This window comes from Podarcis cretensis, assembly GCF_951804945.1.
Source record: "Podarcis cretensis genome assembly, chromosome: 15".
Lineage (NCBI taxonomy): Eukaryota > Metazoa > Chordata > Lepidosauria > Squamata > Lacertidae > Podarcis > Podarcis cretensis.
This window is the reverse complement of record NC_137185.1, coordinates 2,203,439-2,221,731: the sequence shown is the minus strand read 5'-3', so window position 1 is coordinate 2,221,731 and position 18,293 is coordinate 2,203,439. Positions and strand designations below refer to the sequence as shown.

Genomic DNA, 18,293 nt, shown 5'->3' with positions numbered 1-18,293 from the left:
GCCCTGAATGCAAGGCATTTCCCCTTTGGTCACATCCACATCATACATTTAAGCACACTGAACACACATGAATTTCCCCAAAGAAACCTGAGAACTGTAGTTTGTTAAGGGTGCTGGGAATTATAGCTCTGTTGGGGGGGGGGGATAAACCACAATTCCCAGTATATATATATATATATATATATATATATATACACATATACATATATATATATATATATATATGGGTAGTAATGAACTTTTAAATGTACATGAACATCTGAAGGCAGCCCTGTTTAGGGAAGCTTTTAATCTTTGATGTATTAGTATTTTAATTTTTTTTGGAAGCCACCCAGAGTGGCTGGGGAAGCCCAGCCAGATGGGTGGGGTATAATAAATTATTATTATTATTATTATTATTATTATTATTATTATTAGTGAAAACAGGGTGCTAGCATTTCCCTGATTGGGCCACTGATGATGTTTTAAGCAGAGAGGCCTCAGCACCCTAATCTTTGGGGCTGCCTCCTTCATCTGCTATTTTTCAAAGGATGCTCTGGGAGGACTAGAATGTGGTTTCAGACAGCGGGAATATTCCCAGCGCTACCTGGAGATGCCAGGGTTGAACCTGGCGCCATCGGCATGCAAAGCAAGATGCTCTCTGTCGCTGAACTACGGTCCTTCCCTTAAGAATAAAGAAATATTCCAGTCCTCATGGCTTTGAATGAATGCCTGATTTAAATAGGTACACAGGAAGCTGACTGAGTCAGACCATTGGCCTGTCTGGCTCAGCGTTGTCTACACTGACTGGCAGTTCTTAACATTTGTGCATACCCTGCTCTCTGCTTTTCGTTGACTTTTCTCCTATGTGTTCCCTTTCCAGAAAAATGCGCACACTTGCTGATTCTCATGCTGCTTTTGGCTGTTCTTCTTGGACATTTTAATGGCTTTCCATATTTTTGTGTGTTTAATATCTTTGGAATCCCTGGACGCAAGGCCAAGAAATGCACTGTATATACTGTAACCGGCCAGGCTTGAATGGTGAGTATTTTGTTTGCAGTCCAGCAGCAGAAGGAAAACCCTTTTGCAGACAACTTTTCACAGGGAAAGTAACTTGGTGTCACAGATTTAATCAGAGCATGGAGTCAAGCATTCTGTTTATATTATTCAACTGAATACCCTAGATATGTAATATGATTGTGACTTCAAGCCTGAGTTCAGTGGCCTAAATAGAGAATGCCTTTCAAAGTTTGCTGGGTTTCTATGCCAGAAACCTTTTTACTGCTCTTGTGCCTTAATGTGCAGAAATGAAGCAGGGGAGAAGAATCATAGCTCGGTGGTGGAACACCTGCTTTGCATGCAGAAGGTCCCAGGTTCAATCTCTAGATAGGGCTGGGAAAGACCTGAAGCCCTGGGAAGCTGCTGCCAGTCAGTGTAGACAATTCTGTGCTAAATGGACTCAGTTTTAGGCAGCTTCCTAGCTTAACCATGTATTTAGTTAGAATCATGAGGACTATAGTCTTGCACTTGCTTAGGATACCAGTAAGGCAGGGGCACCAAAAAATGAGAACGTTTTTGGAACAAATTTGATATACTGTAGATCTTTTTAAAAAAGCATTGGGGGAAAATTGAGGAAAATCAGAACTTTGTTAGATTTCTTAACATCTCATGACACACTCTTTCCCCATTTTTCTGGTTTCTTTTCATTACTTATCCCCATCTCAACGAGGGGGGCATCCAATTAACACAGATCATGCGAGAAAATAAATTCTGCAATGCGTTGTGAATGACATACTTCTATATTCAGCATATGTGTAAGGTTTGTGACATTTTGAAAACTGAAGTTTTATTTTACAGCTTAGGTTGGCTTTTATTTCAAATTACATATGACAGTACCATAACCTTTTCAGTGCTTAGGGCCTCTAAATCTCTTTATCTGGCCCTGAGAACATCTTTGGCCCTCCAAAGGTGTCTGTGCTTCACCTCCCATCCTCATCCTTGGAGCATTGGTCAGTGGCTGGCTGCTGGGACTGAAGTTGGTAGCTGGGAATCCAGCAACCTTGAAAGGGCTACCCAACTCTTGCTTGCACCTAGAGCTGTGGGTCCCAAAGAGGTTAGTACTGCCCCCCTGGGATTACCTAGGGGGGCACTAAGAGGCAAAGGGGTGGCAGGGGGTTGCAGAAGGAGGCCCCTCTGAATGCTTATTTACTTACAATTGACCAGACCGAAGCCTAAAGCAAAACACCTTCCTTGCTTCTTATTTAAAGTTTTACTGCTCATTGCTTTCAAAGCTATTTCCTTTGGACACATATTCACAATTCTGAGTTTTCCCAAGCTAGCCAATTACTGGTAATAGCTATTGGTTTTCTCATATATCAGTTCTTGTAGGTATGTAGGTGAAGCTTTGTGCATGTTATTTATAAATATATTATGCTATAAATTTCCTTCACTCTTATTTTCCTTAGTATGCGCAAAAATAATTCTCCATGCAATATTCTTTGCCGTATATTCTTTTCTTTTAGCTACAAGATGAGATCGGAGCATCTCTTTATTTTTGTACTACCCCGTGTCACACACTCGCGCCTATAAGTTGCTCTTTCCGAGGACCTATGGCTATAAATCGGACTTTGGAACAAACCCGCAATTAACTGTTACTTTGAATTCCATTGCGCCGTTATTACCTTCCTTAGTGGGTCATGCAAACCGTACCCTAAATAATGCTATTTTAAAAAACAGGGTAGCGGGGCACAATGCATTTTTATAGGGTGGCGGGACACTGGGGATGAGTTTATGGAGCCGGGGGGGGGGGCGGTGAGCCATTCCCCAAGAGCCGCACTGACCTAGACACTCTCGCAGCACCGGGAGCGCGAGGGTTAAGCTCTGCACAGGGAGGCGGAGCGGCGGTGTGTGGGCGGGGCGCCGGAGGAGGCGGAGCGTCCCCCGCTTGACAGGTGGCGCGTGCGCGCTGGCGCTTCATTGTGCCCGGCCGGCCCAGCCCCGCCGCGCCTCAGTCGGCGAGAGACTGTTGGCGGGCGAGGAGCTGCCGCCGCCGCCGCCGCAGCAGCAGCAGCTGTGGTCTCCGCCGAGGCCGACGCGCCCTCCATCCCTCCCCCCTCCCTCCCCTCGCGGTCGCCTCAGCCGCCGCCCGCCCTCCCCCCTTCTCCGCCGCCCGGCCATGGAGTGACAGGGAAAGGAGGGAAAAGGCTCCCGGCAGGCCGGCCGGGGAGGCCCCGCCGCCGCGCCCCGATGGCTCTGGTGACGGTCCAGCGCTCGCCTACCCCGAGCGCCACCTCCAGCCCCTGCGCCTCGGTGAGTCTCTCTCGGCGCCTCGCGCTCCCTCAGCCGCCAGGGGGGAAGGCGCCGCCGCCGCCGCCGCCGCCGCCGCATAGGGTCCGGCGCGAGGCCGGGCGCGCATGCGCGGCATCCTCGCGCGCCGCTCTTTGCCTCCCTTCTCGGCCAACCGCCCCGATTCCGCGCTGCTCTTTCTCGCCGGGGTATTTTGTCCCCCTCCCGACGCCGTCCCCCTCCTCTGCCTTGGCCCCCTCTAGGCCCGCGTTGACAGCTGCAGCCCATTCATTCTGTCTTTCCCCCTCCATTCATTCATTCATTCATTCATTCATTCTGCCATCCACCCCCAACCACACGCCTCTCCTTTAATTTCTCCTCCTGACTAAATGAGGGCGCGGAGCTAAATTTGGGCTAAAGCTTCCTTTTTTTGAAAGGGGTGTGCGTCTCTTTATTTACAGTTTATCTCAGGAGGACCACAGGAATAAGAAGGCAAGGAGAGCCCGGCTGGGTCAGGCCAAAGGGGGCCTATCTAGCGCAGCATCCTCTTCCCCCAGGGGCCAACCAGGTGTCTGTGGGATACCTGCAAGCAGGATTCCAACACAAGAGCCCTCTCCCCTCCTGTGGTTTCCAGCAACGGGTATTCAGAAGCATTGCTGTGGAGGCAGAGCATTGCCAGCATGGCTAGCAGCAACTGATAGTCTTGCCCTCCCCATAAGAACATCAAAAGAGCCAGGTGAATCAGGCCAATGGCCCATCTAATCCAACATCCTGTTCTTACAGTGGCCAACCAGATGCCCCAAAGAGAAACCCTCAAGCAAGACCTGAGCACAAGTGGACTCTCCCCTCCTGTGGTTTCCAGCAGCCAGTATTGAGAAACGCGGCTGCTTCCAAAATGAGACTGCCTTGTACTGAACCAGGCAAAATATCCCTTCAGAATAAAGCACAAGCCCAGTCCGCGTGGTTCTTAATTAAGGGGCTTATTTGAAACAGGGACATAGGAAGAGCGTACAGCAAGTCAGACCACTGGTCCATCTAGCTCAGTGTTGTTTGCACTGACTGGTAGTGGCTCTCGCAGCCCTACCTGGAGAAGCCATTGGAGACTGAACCTGGGACCTACTGCATGCAAAAGCAGATGCTCTACCATCTGGGTTACAGTCATTTCCCTAAAAGCAAAGTAAGATTCTAGTCCTCATTGGTTCTGAATAAAGAGTCTTATTTATTAATTTATTAAATTTGTATACCGCCCTTAATCTGAAGATCACAGGGTGGTTTCGCCACATAAAAATACAAAATGCGATCACATAATACATAATAAAAGAAAAAGAAACCAATAACCTCCTGCTCCAACACATTTAAAAAGTTCATGGAATGTTGATCACCCAAAGGCCTGGTTATAGAGAAAGGCTTTCACGTAGTGGCTAAAGATATGTAATGAAGGCACCAGGCAAGCCTCCTTGAAATAAGAAGATGGGATGCTGCCATACAGTAAATCAGACTATTGGTCCATGTAGCTCAGTATTGGGTAATGTGACCGGCAGCCGCTCTCTAGGGTTTCAGATTGAGAACATTCCCAGCCCTACCTGGAGATGTTGAGGACTGAACCTAGGCCCTTCTACATGTAAAGCAGGGACTCTGTACTACTGAGCTATGACTTCCCCATCCAATGACTCATTTCAAGTTTTAAGTTCTTGTTTTGCAAGGATGTGCACCTTAGAATGCTGTTGTTTTTTAAAGAAGGGATTTTTTTTGAGTACCTGTGTGTACATTTGGGGCTGCCTTTATAAGGGCACAGACCTTTCAAGAAAGCTTACACTAAAAATGCAGCAAATTAATGTAATTAATAGTAATTCTGCCACCATCTGCCCTGTGGAAAGGATCCTGATTACTTTGTTATATGTTGGTGTTGTTTGTTGTGGTTTTTAAAAACATGCCTCATTGTTTCTCCTAATCTCTCTTGGAATGATTTCCCCCCCTGGAAGTTGGGATATAAGAAACTCTAATAAATATGCAGACAGAAACAATAGCAAACAAACCACTTGTAGAAGCCAGCTAGAAGGGCCACTGGAGCACAGTGGTGGAGGGCCTACTTAGGATGCCAATGGTCTTGGGTTCAAGGTCTCAGTGGCATCTCCGACTTAGGACTGGGACCTGACTGAAATTCTGGAGAACTGTTTCCAGCCGCCATGGGCAATGCTGAGCTTGATGGGCCAGTGACCTGACTTGGGATAAAGCAGCTTCCTATGTCCCTAAGAATAGAACAACGACATCCGGTCCTAAAATACTAAAATACAGGACATTCCAGTTGCCAAAATCAGCAGCAGGAGAATCGAAACATCTCTGGAAATAACAGAGAAAAACAAATGGGTCTTTAGGACTTTCCCATCCACCTGAAGGGACAGGGCCTGAGTCGGAGAGAGGCTGGTAATTCATTCTAGGCACATGGAACCACAGCAGAAAGGCCTTCTCCCTTGTACTTGCCAACTTGATTACTGTACTCTCAATAGTGGGTATATGAGGAAGTAGCCAGTTCCAATCTCCTGCTGTACTTACGTTATCATCCTTCTCCCACCCCCTTGTATAAAAAGGTAAAGGTACCCCTGCCCGTACGGGCCAGTCGTGTCCGACTCTAGGGTTGTGCGCCCATCTCACTTAAGAGGCCGGGGGCCAGCGCTGTCCGGAGACACTTCCAGGTCACGTGGCCAGCGTGACGAAGCTGCTCTGGCGAGCCAGCACCAGCGCAGCACACGGAAATGCCGTTTACCTTCCCGCTATAAAGCGGTACCTATTTATCTACTTGCACTTAAGAGTGCTTTCAAACTGCTAGGTGGGCAGGAGCTGGGACCGAAAGACGGGAGCTCACCCCGCCACGGGGATTCGAACCGCCGACCATGTGATCGGCAAGCCCTAGGCGCTGAGGTTTTACCCACAGCGCCACCCGCGTCCCACCCCCTTGTATAGATGCCAGTTTCTTTTTTAAAAAGGCAACCCACGATCACCACACTTGATTTATTACTAAAAATGTCATTTATCCTGTGCATTATTTTCTGGGATCAAGACCTTAGAATTTGGGCTTGTTGTAGGCATGGATGGGGCTGCACTGCCATTCTACTTTTCTGTTTTAAAATACTTAAAATATATTTAAAATTAAGAAAAATAAAACAAAAGAGTACTAAGTTACAAAAAAAAAATACAATTAGGAATAATATGATGGGGAGACTAAAGCTTCATATACTCTAATGTAACTTGATTTATTTCCAGTTTTCTATTAACTTGTGTTATATATTTGTGTCTCCTTGTTTTGCAACAAATCATTTTTTGAAAAACAAGCAAGATTTTCCTCCATTTTAGTTTTGTTAACTTGTCTGCCTGAAACTGTTATGAGGAAGGCTATAAATGCATCTGAAGTGATTGGTCTTTGTCGCCATAGATATCTATCTTTTGTAACATTTTTTTTTTTTTGCAAGGGGTGGGTAGTTCACTAACAGCACCATCCTTTGCATGTTTACCTAGATGTCCTCTTTCTGTCAGTCTTACTTGCTCTTTAAACGTAGGTAAGGATGAATAAATGTGCATGTTTCGATTTATCAGTTTCTCATTTTTCCAGTTTTAAGCTGAGTTTTCCACCTTTCCACAATGGTTTACATTAAGTCCTTATGAAAATTAATCAGCATGTTAGTGTGCATTTCACCTAACATTTGCATTTTTGTATGCCATTTTACCCAATATACACATTATTGCAAATGTGTGTCATATGTGCCCTGACACGTTTGTATATTATGTGCTTGGCAGGGGGTTGGACTCGATGGCCCTTGTGGTCTCTTCCAACTCTATGATTCTATGATTCTATGCATTATTTTTAGTGCATTTTTGGCATGCTTTGTACTGATAAACACATTTTGATATCTAGGTTTGCATTATACCATTCATCGGACCAAATTTTCCCCCATCCCTATCCTTGGCCTGTCCTTGTGGTGCTCTCTTCAACAGCATCTCCCTGTGTGTTTTCCCATTCCCCCTCTTTGTATTTCTGCATTGCTCAATCACCATTTAAAGTCATCATAGTAATATATTGCACCATTGGTGTTGCTTCTTGGCAAAAGGGTTTTTCATATCCATATCCGCTTCCACACACAAAAAAAAAAAACGATTGCAGAGAACTCCGGGAGGCTTTTGCTTTCTGCAGAATGTGTGTTTCTGTATTCCTGATGGCCTTGCAGTCTGCCTCTCTTTGATTTTGAACAGTTTATGATCGAAACCAGCAGCTGGCAGCCCCTGGGCCAAATCCACCCCACAGGTACCACCTGCTGCCCTTGCATGAGGAAACTAGGCGGACGTCCATTTTAGCAGGGATGGGCATTCAGCATGTCCAGACACCTTGCTACCCTGCTCCTACCCACATCACAATTGCTGACCAAGGGATATACCACACCTGGTTCCACACAGACTGGAGGAAGAGGTTTATCTTTACACTATTATTCTGAGGGATGCTCAGGTTTCTGCTTACGGTTATATTTTTTTGTTTGAGCTGTGCAGGGTCACTTTGAGGAGCATTCAGAAGCTGGCCTTATTAGAGAGCTTTCCCCAAGCCCTTTCCATTTTTTAAACTCCTGTCCGAGCTTTTATTGCCCGGAGGTTTTCCAAGTGCCTTGCCGATAAAATGAAGCAATGAAACAAGGCAATAAAGATCACAATAAATATATGCGGAATTGCTAGTCCAAAGAAGCTTCCTTGGCCAAACGGTGAAGGCCAGCTCTTAATCAGCCTCCTGAACTGCAGGCACAGAGTGGGGCTGGTTGGCTTGCTGGGGAAGTGAGTTATGCTTCCACACCACCTGTTTATTGAGCACTTACCCCTGATTTGCTTGCAGGGAGATTAGACAATGTTGGCTGTTTAATGAACGTTCCTTGTTTGAAGGGAGGTTAGATGGTGTGGCATCAAACCCAGTTCCACCCTTTCCAGTGAATTTCCATATCACTTTCCTTATCATAAAAAGTCTGATGTTTTCGTCAGGATTGTGCAGGCTAAATGTGATTGAATCGCACCCAAAAATGGTGGCAGCCTAGAAGTGCCCACTGTCACATACTGCGTGTATATGGGGTCCAAGGCAGGTTTTTTGGAAGTAAAGATTGTAGCCAAAGACTTTGAGAGAGGTTTGCCTCTGAATGCTGGCTGCTGGGAAACCCAAGTGAGGAATTTGCTGCTTGCCTTCATGCCCTCTTTTTGGGACTCCCATTGAGGCACCTGACTGACCACTGTGCGAACAGGACTAGTTGGGCCCCGTTTGGCTGGAATCAGCTTCAGGGCTCTTATGAGGATCTTACAAGTGAATTACTTGGAGCCAGTGGGTGAGTTTTGCAGTTGAACTGACAGTTTCTCGGCTCACAGCTTGGTCTCTTCACTGCTATGCTATGCCAACTCTAAAGCTCAAGATATGCTGTAAAGCCCTGACACCACTCAGATATTGCCTTAAATGCCTGCTTAATTTTCTTTTTGGAGCCTTCCCTGAGAGCTGATGGCATTAGTAACAGGCCCTTTCAATCTCACTTCAAGTGCTTTGTCATAAATATCAATGGGCTCTATGTATCTCCTTGTACATATTGTCTGATGTGAACACTGCACATTGAGATAGCCAGCCCAGCCTCAGAACGCAGAATTTAGCTGCTGAGTTGCTCTGCTAAATTTGGGTAGAACCTGGCAGGTGCCTCTATGGCCAAATTAATAATATACATATAAGGCTCTATGATGAACAACAGGCCCAGGACAGAACCCTGCGGCACCCCACTTGTCACTTTTCCCCAGGATGGTGAGAAATCATTAATGAGTACCCTTGGGGCTCGGTCAGTCAACCAGCTGCAAATCTACCTAACAGTTACCTCGTTCAGCCCACATTTTACCAGCCTCTGCAATAATATCATGTGGGGACTTTGTCAAAAGCCTTACTGAGATCAAGATACACTGTGTCCACAGCATTCCCCTGATCTACCAACCTTGTAACTCGATATCAAAAAAAGAAATTAGGTTCATCTTGGTGTGACTTGGCTTTTGAGAAACCCATGCTGAGTTTTAGTAATCACAGCACCCTGTTCTAAGTGCTCACAGTCTGACTGCTTGATTATCTCTTCTAGAACCTTTCCTGGTGTCAGTGTCACCAGTTACACGGTAGTTACCTGGGTCTTCTTTCCCCCTCTTTCTGAAGATGGGGACAGCATTTGCCTGCTTCTGTTCCACAGGGACCTCACATGCTCTCCAAGAATTATCAAGGGTTATAGACAGGCTCTGAGATCTGCCAGCAACTTGGTACCCTCGGGTGCAGCTCATCAGGCCCTGGAAATTTGAATTCATTTAAAGTAGCTAGGTGTTCCCTTAATACATATTTTCCTTTCTTGGGCATCAGCTCCCTCCTTGCATCATTTATTCTGTTATTCCCCAGGTTGGGCACTGCTTTCCTTTTGTGTGAAGACAGAGGCAAAGTCTCTCTGCCACCCAATGGCATTATTATTTTTAACCCCTCTTGCAAGCCTGAGCTCATTCTGACCTCCTCCATGCAACTGTTGGCTATGTGTGCACACTCCTCCTTTGTGATTCTACAGTTTCTACATTCCATGTCTCCTAACAACCCTCAGCACACGCAACAAACTACACTTCCCAGAATTCTTTGGGGGAAGCCATGACTGTTTAAAGTGGTATCACAGTATGGTTTAAATGTGGCCTATATCAGTCAGGGTAGGCAAAAATTCGGGGGGGGGTGTCTCTTGGGAATCGCCAAAGCCCTCAGACCCAGCTGTAGAGGAGCTCAGCAGCCATCTGCTGTTTGGGGAGGCTGATACTTCTCTTTCACTGGAAAGTGATGCAGGTGTAGTTCTTTGAGCGGAGAGTGGATTTGGGATTATGATTATGATTACTATTATTTTTGAAAAGCTCATTTAGTTCCTGCCCTGCTGTGTCTTGTGATCCACCATTCCAAATGTATCCCATCTGCCATTAGCTGTTGTCACCCCCACCCCCAAACTCCCTCTACTGGGAGCAAAATCAGAAGACTTAACAGAATCCACGATTGGCTGACTATATTCAGCCTGGTGGGTCACAGCTTAGATGCGCAGGTCTGCTCTTCACAAAGGGCAGCAGAAATAATTATACAGCCTTGTTCTCTTGTGCGTGGCACAGTACGTGTGAAAAGCTAAGTTCCTAGTCCTCGGGATGATTGACAGGCAGTGAGCACTTTTCATGGGCAGCGCTCATGTGTTCCAAAAACCTTGTTCGTAGGGAGACGTTATAAACGTAGCTAGATAGTCCTGAAGTTTGTTAAAGAATCTCCATTGGCGCATCTTAGAAACAAGTTGCCTTGCACGTTTCATTTAGTTTCATTTCATTTTAAGGATGTGAGAGGTGAGGTTGCGCGCCCAGTATGGATTTTGGTGCTTCCATGGGGCAACTGCAAAAACAGACTTGACTACCTTGACTTGGGCTACCTAGAAGTGTGCACCTGATGCTGGACTACAACTCCTTTCAGCCCACCCTGCACAGCTGTTGGTGATGGGAGTTGTAGTCCAAAACATCTGGAGGGTGCAAGGTTGCAGGTGAGAAAAGAACCCGCTTGGAACTATTATCATTAATTATTTCACCCTGCCCTTCCGCCAATGAATCCAGAATGATATAGATGACTCTCCCCCCCACACACACTTTGGTTTTATCCTCAGACCAACCCTGTGAGGTAGGTTTGGCTGAGAGAGAGCAATGAGCTAGTCCAAGGTCACTTGGGATGCTTCATGGCTGAGTGGGGATTTGGAATTGGACTTGCCCATTCCTACTCATCCCCATCCCCATTGTTTTTGAATCTTGACCAGGTATTACAGAGCAGCAGCATCTGAAGGGCAAAATCACGGCCTTGGGATGTGTATCTCAGCCATGTTAAGGTTGATCTGACTGAGACAAGAGATCAAGCACCACATAAGGATTTGAACCCAGGTCTCGCTAGCCCACCCACTACAGCAGGGATGGGGGACATCTATGACCCTGCAGATGTTGCCAGACTCCCTCCCATCATCCCTGATCACTGGCCATACTGGCTGTTGGGAGTTGGAGTCTGGCAAGATTAGGAGGTCCACTTCTCCCCCTGTCTGGTAACGAGTCTTGGAACCATGGAGGTGTTGAACAGGCTGTAAATAACAAATCTCGAGCACTTTGAGGGGTGAATGCAGTTGCCAGTTTGTTGTTTGCAGATGTTGCCACATGATCCTGCTGTCAAACGATCTCTGTTGGGGCTGAGTTTGACTTCAGAGCCACAGAAGCAGAAAACAAAGAAGCAGAGCCATCTCTCCTTTTTTGTGAAAAATGTGTTGGGCTTTTATTATTTACACTGAATGCACCCCCCCTTCAATTCTCTCTTTTATAGAAGGACGATGGTTCTGGGCGGGGTGTCTAGACCTTCCGTTATATCCTCCCAAAGCCTATTTTCTTGCTCCAATAAGAGACCATATTGTTTCCCCGCAGGGCAGAGAGGCGGCTGACCCAGAAATGAAGAGATGGCCATTTTCCTTGTCGCAAAGGCATATTCCTCTGCCTCTTCTCCTCCTTCTTCTCCCTCCACCCCCCCCGCCCTTAAAAGCATCACAGTTACAAACGCCGCCATCTGCCTCCTTGTCAGTCAGAGGAGAGGATGATCCAAAAGCTCCCTTGTGTCAGGGAATCTTTTCCAGGGCTCTGCGTGGAGGGAGATGTTTGCCAGAGCCTTACACCCTGCTGCTTCCTCCAGGAATGGGTCACCCAAGGGTGCCAGAGGCAGCGTTTGGGGCTTTTAGGCTTGGGTTGGGGGAAAGGAAGTTTGGCAGCAGGGGGGCAGAACATGGCAGAGGTTTACATACCAATGCACAGTGGAAGCAGGTAGAGAGGCCTTCCTCTCTCACTATTAGAGCTTATGGGTCATCCTGTGAAGTTAATTGGCAGAAAGTTTAGGGCAGAGGTGGGGAAACACAGGACTGGGGCCTGAATGCGGTCCTTCCGTCCTCTCTAGGTGGCCCTCGGAAGTCTGAGTAGGCCATGCCCCTCACCGTCCTTGAGTGCTTTTGTCTGGCATTAAATGCGCCCTTGAACTCGGAGAACGCCTCTTCATTTGCCTGTGTGGCGGTGTGTGTATGTAGAAACCAGCCTATTGGACCTGTTACCCAGCCACCGCATGTGTCCCCCAGGAGGCTGCCCAGAAGGGAATGCTGCCCCCTCTGGCTGTAAGGGGCTCCACATCTGGGTCAAGTGAAAGGAAGCTGCTTCACACAGTGCAGGGCTCAGCTGTAGAACTTTTTGCTGCAAGGCATGGTGGTGGGTGCTGGCTGAAGTGGCCTTGAAAAGAGTTTGCTACATGCCCCCTCCAAATAATGGACCTGCCTGTGGCTGCTGTGATCGCTGAGGCTGATGGGAGTTGTAGCCCAAAAGATCTATGGGGCACCAGGGTGGCCAAGGCTGTCCTTATGAGGCCCTACTCCAAGAGAGCTGTGGTACTGGCCAGAGGAAATGAGCTGTGAAGAGGAACCTAAGAAGAGCCTGCTGGATCAGGCCAAAGGGGGCTCCTTTAGTCCACCAACCTTTTCTCACAGTGGCCATCCAAGTTACCCAAAGGGAAGCTTCCAGGGAGAATCCCTTGTGGGAAACTCACCTCTGCAAAACCACTAGGAGACCTTGTGTGGGTTGGGAGCAGGTCTTTCTCCTCCTCCCTCCATCATCTGCAACGAAAGGGGGTTGGATGGGGGTGTCTGTGTTTCTGGGCTAAGGATTACCATGACACTCTCTTAACGCTTATAAAGCACTTGAGAGCATTCAAGCGAGACCTTTACTGCTATTATTAGATTGGTGCATCTGCACATTGTGTGTGAGAGAGATATTCACATCCAAAGGTGCCTTCAGTCCTGGGTCACCCTGAGAGTGAGCGCTCATTGGCTTCCAGTCAGCTCTCTGCCAAATCCCTCAAAACTCACAGGACCGCTCCGTGAACCACACAGAAGGCTTTGACACTGGAGATGCAGAGAGCGTTGCCCAAGAAAGGATAATCTGGTGCAACAGCCAGGTAGAGAGATTTATGCCGGCTGCAAGATGTTCTGAAGGTCTGGATAAGGTTGGAGGAGACTGTGTTATCTTGGTCACCGCTGGACTTTGCCTTCCTTTGTCTGGTGCAAACGAGACGTGCACGGTGGCACTTTCTTGTGGGTATATGCACTTGGGGCATTAGAGAGGTGAAGGCTTCTTTTTTAAAATAAAATCTGGCTCGCCTTGGTGACCTGGGTGTGAATTGCATCTTTTCCTGCATTTATATTAAACAGCAGTGGGGCACCTGTGGCCTTTATTGAGCTCCAGCTCTCAGTAGCCCCAGCCTGCATGTCCTCTAACCGGGGATGATGGAAGTTGTAGTCCAACAACATTTGGAGGGCACCAGGTTGGGAAAGGCTGCTCTTCCCAGGGTGCTGCGCCCACCCTCAGAATAACACTCCCAAACCTCCTTGTTCTGGTAAACACATGCGGATCGTCTCCCCTTTTATTTAAATCAGCATTGTACCGCTTTAAACAGTTACGGCTTTTCCCAAAGAATGCTGGGAAGAGTAGTTTGTTCAGGATGTTGCGAGTTGTTAGGAGACTCCTCTTCCTCCCTTACGGATCTACAATTCCCAGAGCTCCCTGCATGGAGGGATTGACTGTTAAACCACACTGGGAATTGTAGCTCTGCAAGAGTAATAGGGTTCTCCTACCAACTCTCAGGACCCTTAGCAAACTACAGCTCCCATAATTCTTCGGGGGAAGCTGTGGCTATCATAGATCTTTAAATGTAGTGCAGATCAGGCCCTTGGCAAAGAAGGATCTTTCCCATCAACTAAGAAATGCTCCTTTTATCTGGAGATGTCAGAGACTGAACCAGGGTCCTGCATACAAAGCTCCCTCTACAAATTGATCATCCTGCTTTGAGCACCCACAGCCATCACAACAAGCAAGGTGCATTTCCGGCCCTCCCAATCATTACGATGGGGCTTGCGCAAGAGAGTGTCAGAGCGGGTGGTGGATCTGGCCTGTGTCTGCTCAACTGGAGCCTAACTGCTTGGAGGATGGCTCCTTGCCCGTGCTGAGTGGCTACTCGAGTGGCTCTCGCACTTAAACCTCACCTAGTAATTGGCTAATTCCATTAGCGGACGCCTGGTAATCTGGCTTTGTAATGAGGCACCCTCGATCCTGGCTTCAGCGTGGCAGCTTGCCACCATTGTCGCTCCAGCCAGCGGTCAAAACTCAGGAGTGACTTGGGCTGAGTACGTGTTGTTGTTGTTTAGTTGTTGGTTGCATTGATAGTCCACCTTTCCTTCAGGGAGCTCGAGGATGGTGCACATAGTTCTCTTTCTCGGTTTTATCATCACAACAACCCTGTGAGGTAGGTTAGGCTGAGAATGAATGACTGCCCCCAGATCACCCAGTGGGGGTTTGTACTCTGGCCTCCCAGGTCCTAGTCCAACACTCTAACCCCTACGCCACACTGGCTAAACACGTTTGGAATTCATTCTTTCCTTCAAAGCATTCCGGACGATGTGATGTACCCATCACAGAATCAACAGTTCCCATAACCCTTAGCAAACTGCTGTGCCCAGAATTATTTGAGAGAAAGAATGAGTTCCGAATGTACTTGAAAGAGTGTGTTCTTAGCCTGAGTAGGGCAAACTGTTTGCCTCCGGGCTTTCAGCTGGCATATTCCATCTTCCCCATCTCTCTGCCTCTTTATAATTTCAAGGGTTCTTCAGAGCCCTTCACATGCTTCCTCAGTTATATTTGCAGAAGCCCGGTTGGTGACATTATTCCCCATGTTGCTAATAGCTGAACCGCCCCCCCCCCAATTATGATGGGGGGAATGGGGCTCGTTGCGAGTGCCTTGCCCCATGAGCCGGCAGTGTACTCTCCTGCTGAATTTGGTCTGTAAGCGCCTTGAGGACAGAGACTTATAGTGATGGTTCTGATGGTTTCTATATCCATTGTAATCATCTCTCATAATAGTGGCATTGTGGTGTAAACCACTGAGCCTTGGGCTTGCCAATGGAAGATTGGCGGTTCGAATCCCTGCGGCGGGGTGAGCTCCTGTTGTTCGGTCCCTGCTCCTGCCCACCTAGCAGTTCGAAAGCATGTCAAAGTGCAAGTAGATAAATAGGTACCGCTCCGGCGGGAAGGTAAACGGCGTTTCCGTGCGCTGCCACATGACCTGGAAAAACTGTCTGCGGACAAACGTCGGCTCCCTTGGCCAGTAAAGCGAGATGAACGCCACAATCCCAAAGTCGTCCGCGACTGGACTTAACTGTCAGGGTTCCTTTACCTTACCTTACGCTACATATTGTAAAATACCAGGATGGCATATGATTTTCAAAAAGACAAAACACCATTACAAAGCAATATAAAGATTACTTAAGGGCAATGGATAGCTCACTTGGTCAGATTGTGATGCTGATAACGCCAAGGTGGCAGGTTTGATCCCTGTGTGGAACAGCTGGATATCCTCAGGCTCCCCTCCTACGCTACAGTTCTATGAAAGTACTTGGTGTGTTAGCATAAAGGAGTCTTCAAGGTTCACCTGGAAGTCAAGGGTAAGGTTGCGCACTGAATCTCTGGTGGAAGAGTTTTCTGCAGAATAGGAACGCCCAGTTTCTGGATGAGGCCACTTGGCTCTGTGCAACAAGGGGAACAGCTAACAGCGCTTCTCTGGAAGATCTCAATGTTTGGTCTGGGATAGGAGGGTTTGCAGAGACATAGCATGCCTGGTAGTCATTGCAAATTTAGGAACTTTTAAAAGGAAATAATAATAATAATAATGGTATTCAAGCCAGTTTGGTACACTTGCCTTTCTAGGGCCATGAACCTGTTAAAGGGTGAGGCTCCTGTTCACTGTGACCATACTGCAGGACAGCCAAATCGGTTGCAAAGTCCTACTGGGTTAAGAGGTTTCCTTGTCAGGCAACTGAACTTCGCCTTCAAAACGCAAACCGCGCAAATTTTAGTGTTGGTCCAGTTTTCCCGTCAAAAGTGAAGGGCTTCTGCTTCTCCAAAACTATGCATGGAATTTAAGAAAAAATACAGCTGGGTGCCTCGTGTTGTGAGTGTGTTTTGGCATTTAGAAAGCAGGAGAGGATGTGATGCTGAAAGTGTTAGCTGAAACTTGACATGTCCCGTTTGATTCTTTCTGACTGCTCACGGCTTCCGGCTGGTATTTGCGGCTTTTGCTCTTGAAACTATGTAAAACGAAAACTCCCAAAGGTTCAGCTCCGGTGACAGGCGAATGTGCTTGCCAGGAGGGTGTGTGTGTGTGTGTGTGTGTGTGTGTGTGTGTGTGTGTGTGTTTCTCTCTTTTTTTTAATTTCCTGCAGGGTGGAGTATGTTTTGACTTGAGCCTGTGACTAATGACTTGCACATGGCAATTGAATCAGAAAGCAACTCTGTCTCCCACCCCCACCCCAAAATAATCCAGGCACACTTCTTAGGTGAGGTGGGGGAGAGAGGCTTTAGTTCTTCATAGCGGTGGTGAATAGGTTTTCTTTTAGGGTTGCTTAACACCATAACTGAGGCCACACGTGCTTAAATAACAAAAACACACAGTTAGAATTCTGCAGCAGAAAAAGCTGCAGCCTAAGAGATAGTGTGGCTGTGAATTGAGATCTTTGTGCTTATGTGTTGCCAGAAGCTTAAGCGGCTTCATAATCTCTCTCCTGATATCGGCTCATGATACAGCCTTTCTCTCCTCGCTCAACGATGGGGCACAGAAAACGGTTATAAATGCCTAGGATGCTGTTGTGTCTCCCCACTCCAAACAATTAGCTGTAAATGATACAGCAAAAGGTTAAGGTCTTTTGCTAGAGACCCACAAAGGTGCAATTGGTCCATGGGCGGCTTTGATATAGATTAGCAGTCTTAAATATTATGGGGTCCTGTTTTCAAGAGTGCTTATCTTGGCAAGCATGTAAATCTGGAGGTTAACTGTCATGAGCTTTTGTTTTTCCTTGCATGCCAGGGGGGTGGTATGATAAAAGCTACATTTCCTCTCGTTTTTTGCAGGTTTTCTGGGGTTTTTTGCATCGGGTGGAACTGTAGGCTGCATGGTGCTGCTTAAAGAGAGCTTACTCCCAGTTCCATATCTCTCTGTGACAAGCCTCTCACTGCCCCCCCCCCCCGGCCAAGCCATATAATCATAGAACTGTATAGTTGGAAAGGACCCCCGGGTCATTTAGTCCAACTCCTTGCAATGCAGGAATCTCAACTAAAGCATCCCTGCCAGATGCCCTCCCAACCTCTGCTTAAAACAAGGAAGGAGAGTCCACCACCTTCTGAGGGAGTCCAGTCTACTGTTGAACTGCTCTTAGATGCACTGGGTACTGAGGTTGGACTCCCACAAAAGCAGTGGATTGCATCCAGTGCCAGTCCTTGGGTCCATTTCCTTAAGTGGGTTTCCTCTGTGTAGAAGATGGTTGGTTCCAACCCAGTACTCCTGCATTCAGCTCCAGCTATTGAAGGTAAAAGTAAAGGGGCCCCTGACCATTAGGTCCAGTTGTGGACGACTCTGGGGTTGCGGCGCTCATCTCGCTTTACTGCCCAAGGGAGCCGGCGTACAGCTTCCAGGTCATGTGGCCAGCATGACTAAGCTGCTTCTGGCGAACCAGAGCAGCGCACGGAAACGCCGTTTACCTTCCCACCGGAGTGGTACCTATTTATCTACTTGTACTTTGTGCTTTCAAACTGCTAGGTTGGCAGGAACAGGGACTGAGCAACGGGAGCTCACCCCGTCGCGGGGATTCGAACTGCCGACCTACTGATCGGCAAATCCTAGGCTCTGTGATTTAACCCACAGAAGTTACAAGGCCATTAATACTTTGGTATGGAAGAGTTGATCTTTAAATAGCTGGGCAATGCAATGAAAGCCGTTGTTGCCTGGTTTGCTTATTGTTTGTCTTTGCAAAACAAATAATAATTAATGTTTCATAACGTATATAAAACAGAGCAAACAGTTATAGAGATAGGTGTATGTTGAA

General features: G+C 47.4%; 2 protein-coding genes across 6 annotated transcripts in view; one reads left to right on the top strand and one right to left on the bottom strand.

The window, feature by feature from the left end:
* EFCAB5 (EF-hand calcium binding domain 5) overlaps positions 1–3,382 on the bottom strand; it is a 45,066-nt gene extending 41,684 nt beyond the window's left edge. For 3 of the 4 annotated variants that reach the window (XM_079955404.1, XM_079955407.1, XM_079955405.1), the window contains exon 1: positions 3,258–3,346. The gene's annotated coding sequence lies outside the window, so the exon portion shown is untranslated. Of the gene's footprint in view, positions 1–3,257 lie in introns of all 4 variants that reach the window. The other variant, XM_079955406.1, reaches the window with a different exon arrangement.
* SSH2 (slingshot protein phosphatase 2) overlaps positions 950–18,293 on the top strand; it is a 132,488-nt gene continuing 115,144 nt past the window's right edge. The window contains exon 1 of one of the 2 annotated variants that reach the window (XM_079955397.1): positions 950–1,020. In XM_079955397.1, coding sequence (XP_079811523.1) covers positions 1,018–1,020 — 3 coding nt within the window. In that variant the 5' untranslated portion in view covers positions 950–1,017. Of the gene's footprint in view, positions 1,021–3,155; positions 3,289–18,293 lie in introns of those variants that run through there. The other variant, XM_079955396.1, reaches the window with a different exon arrangement.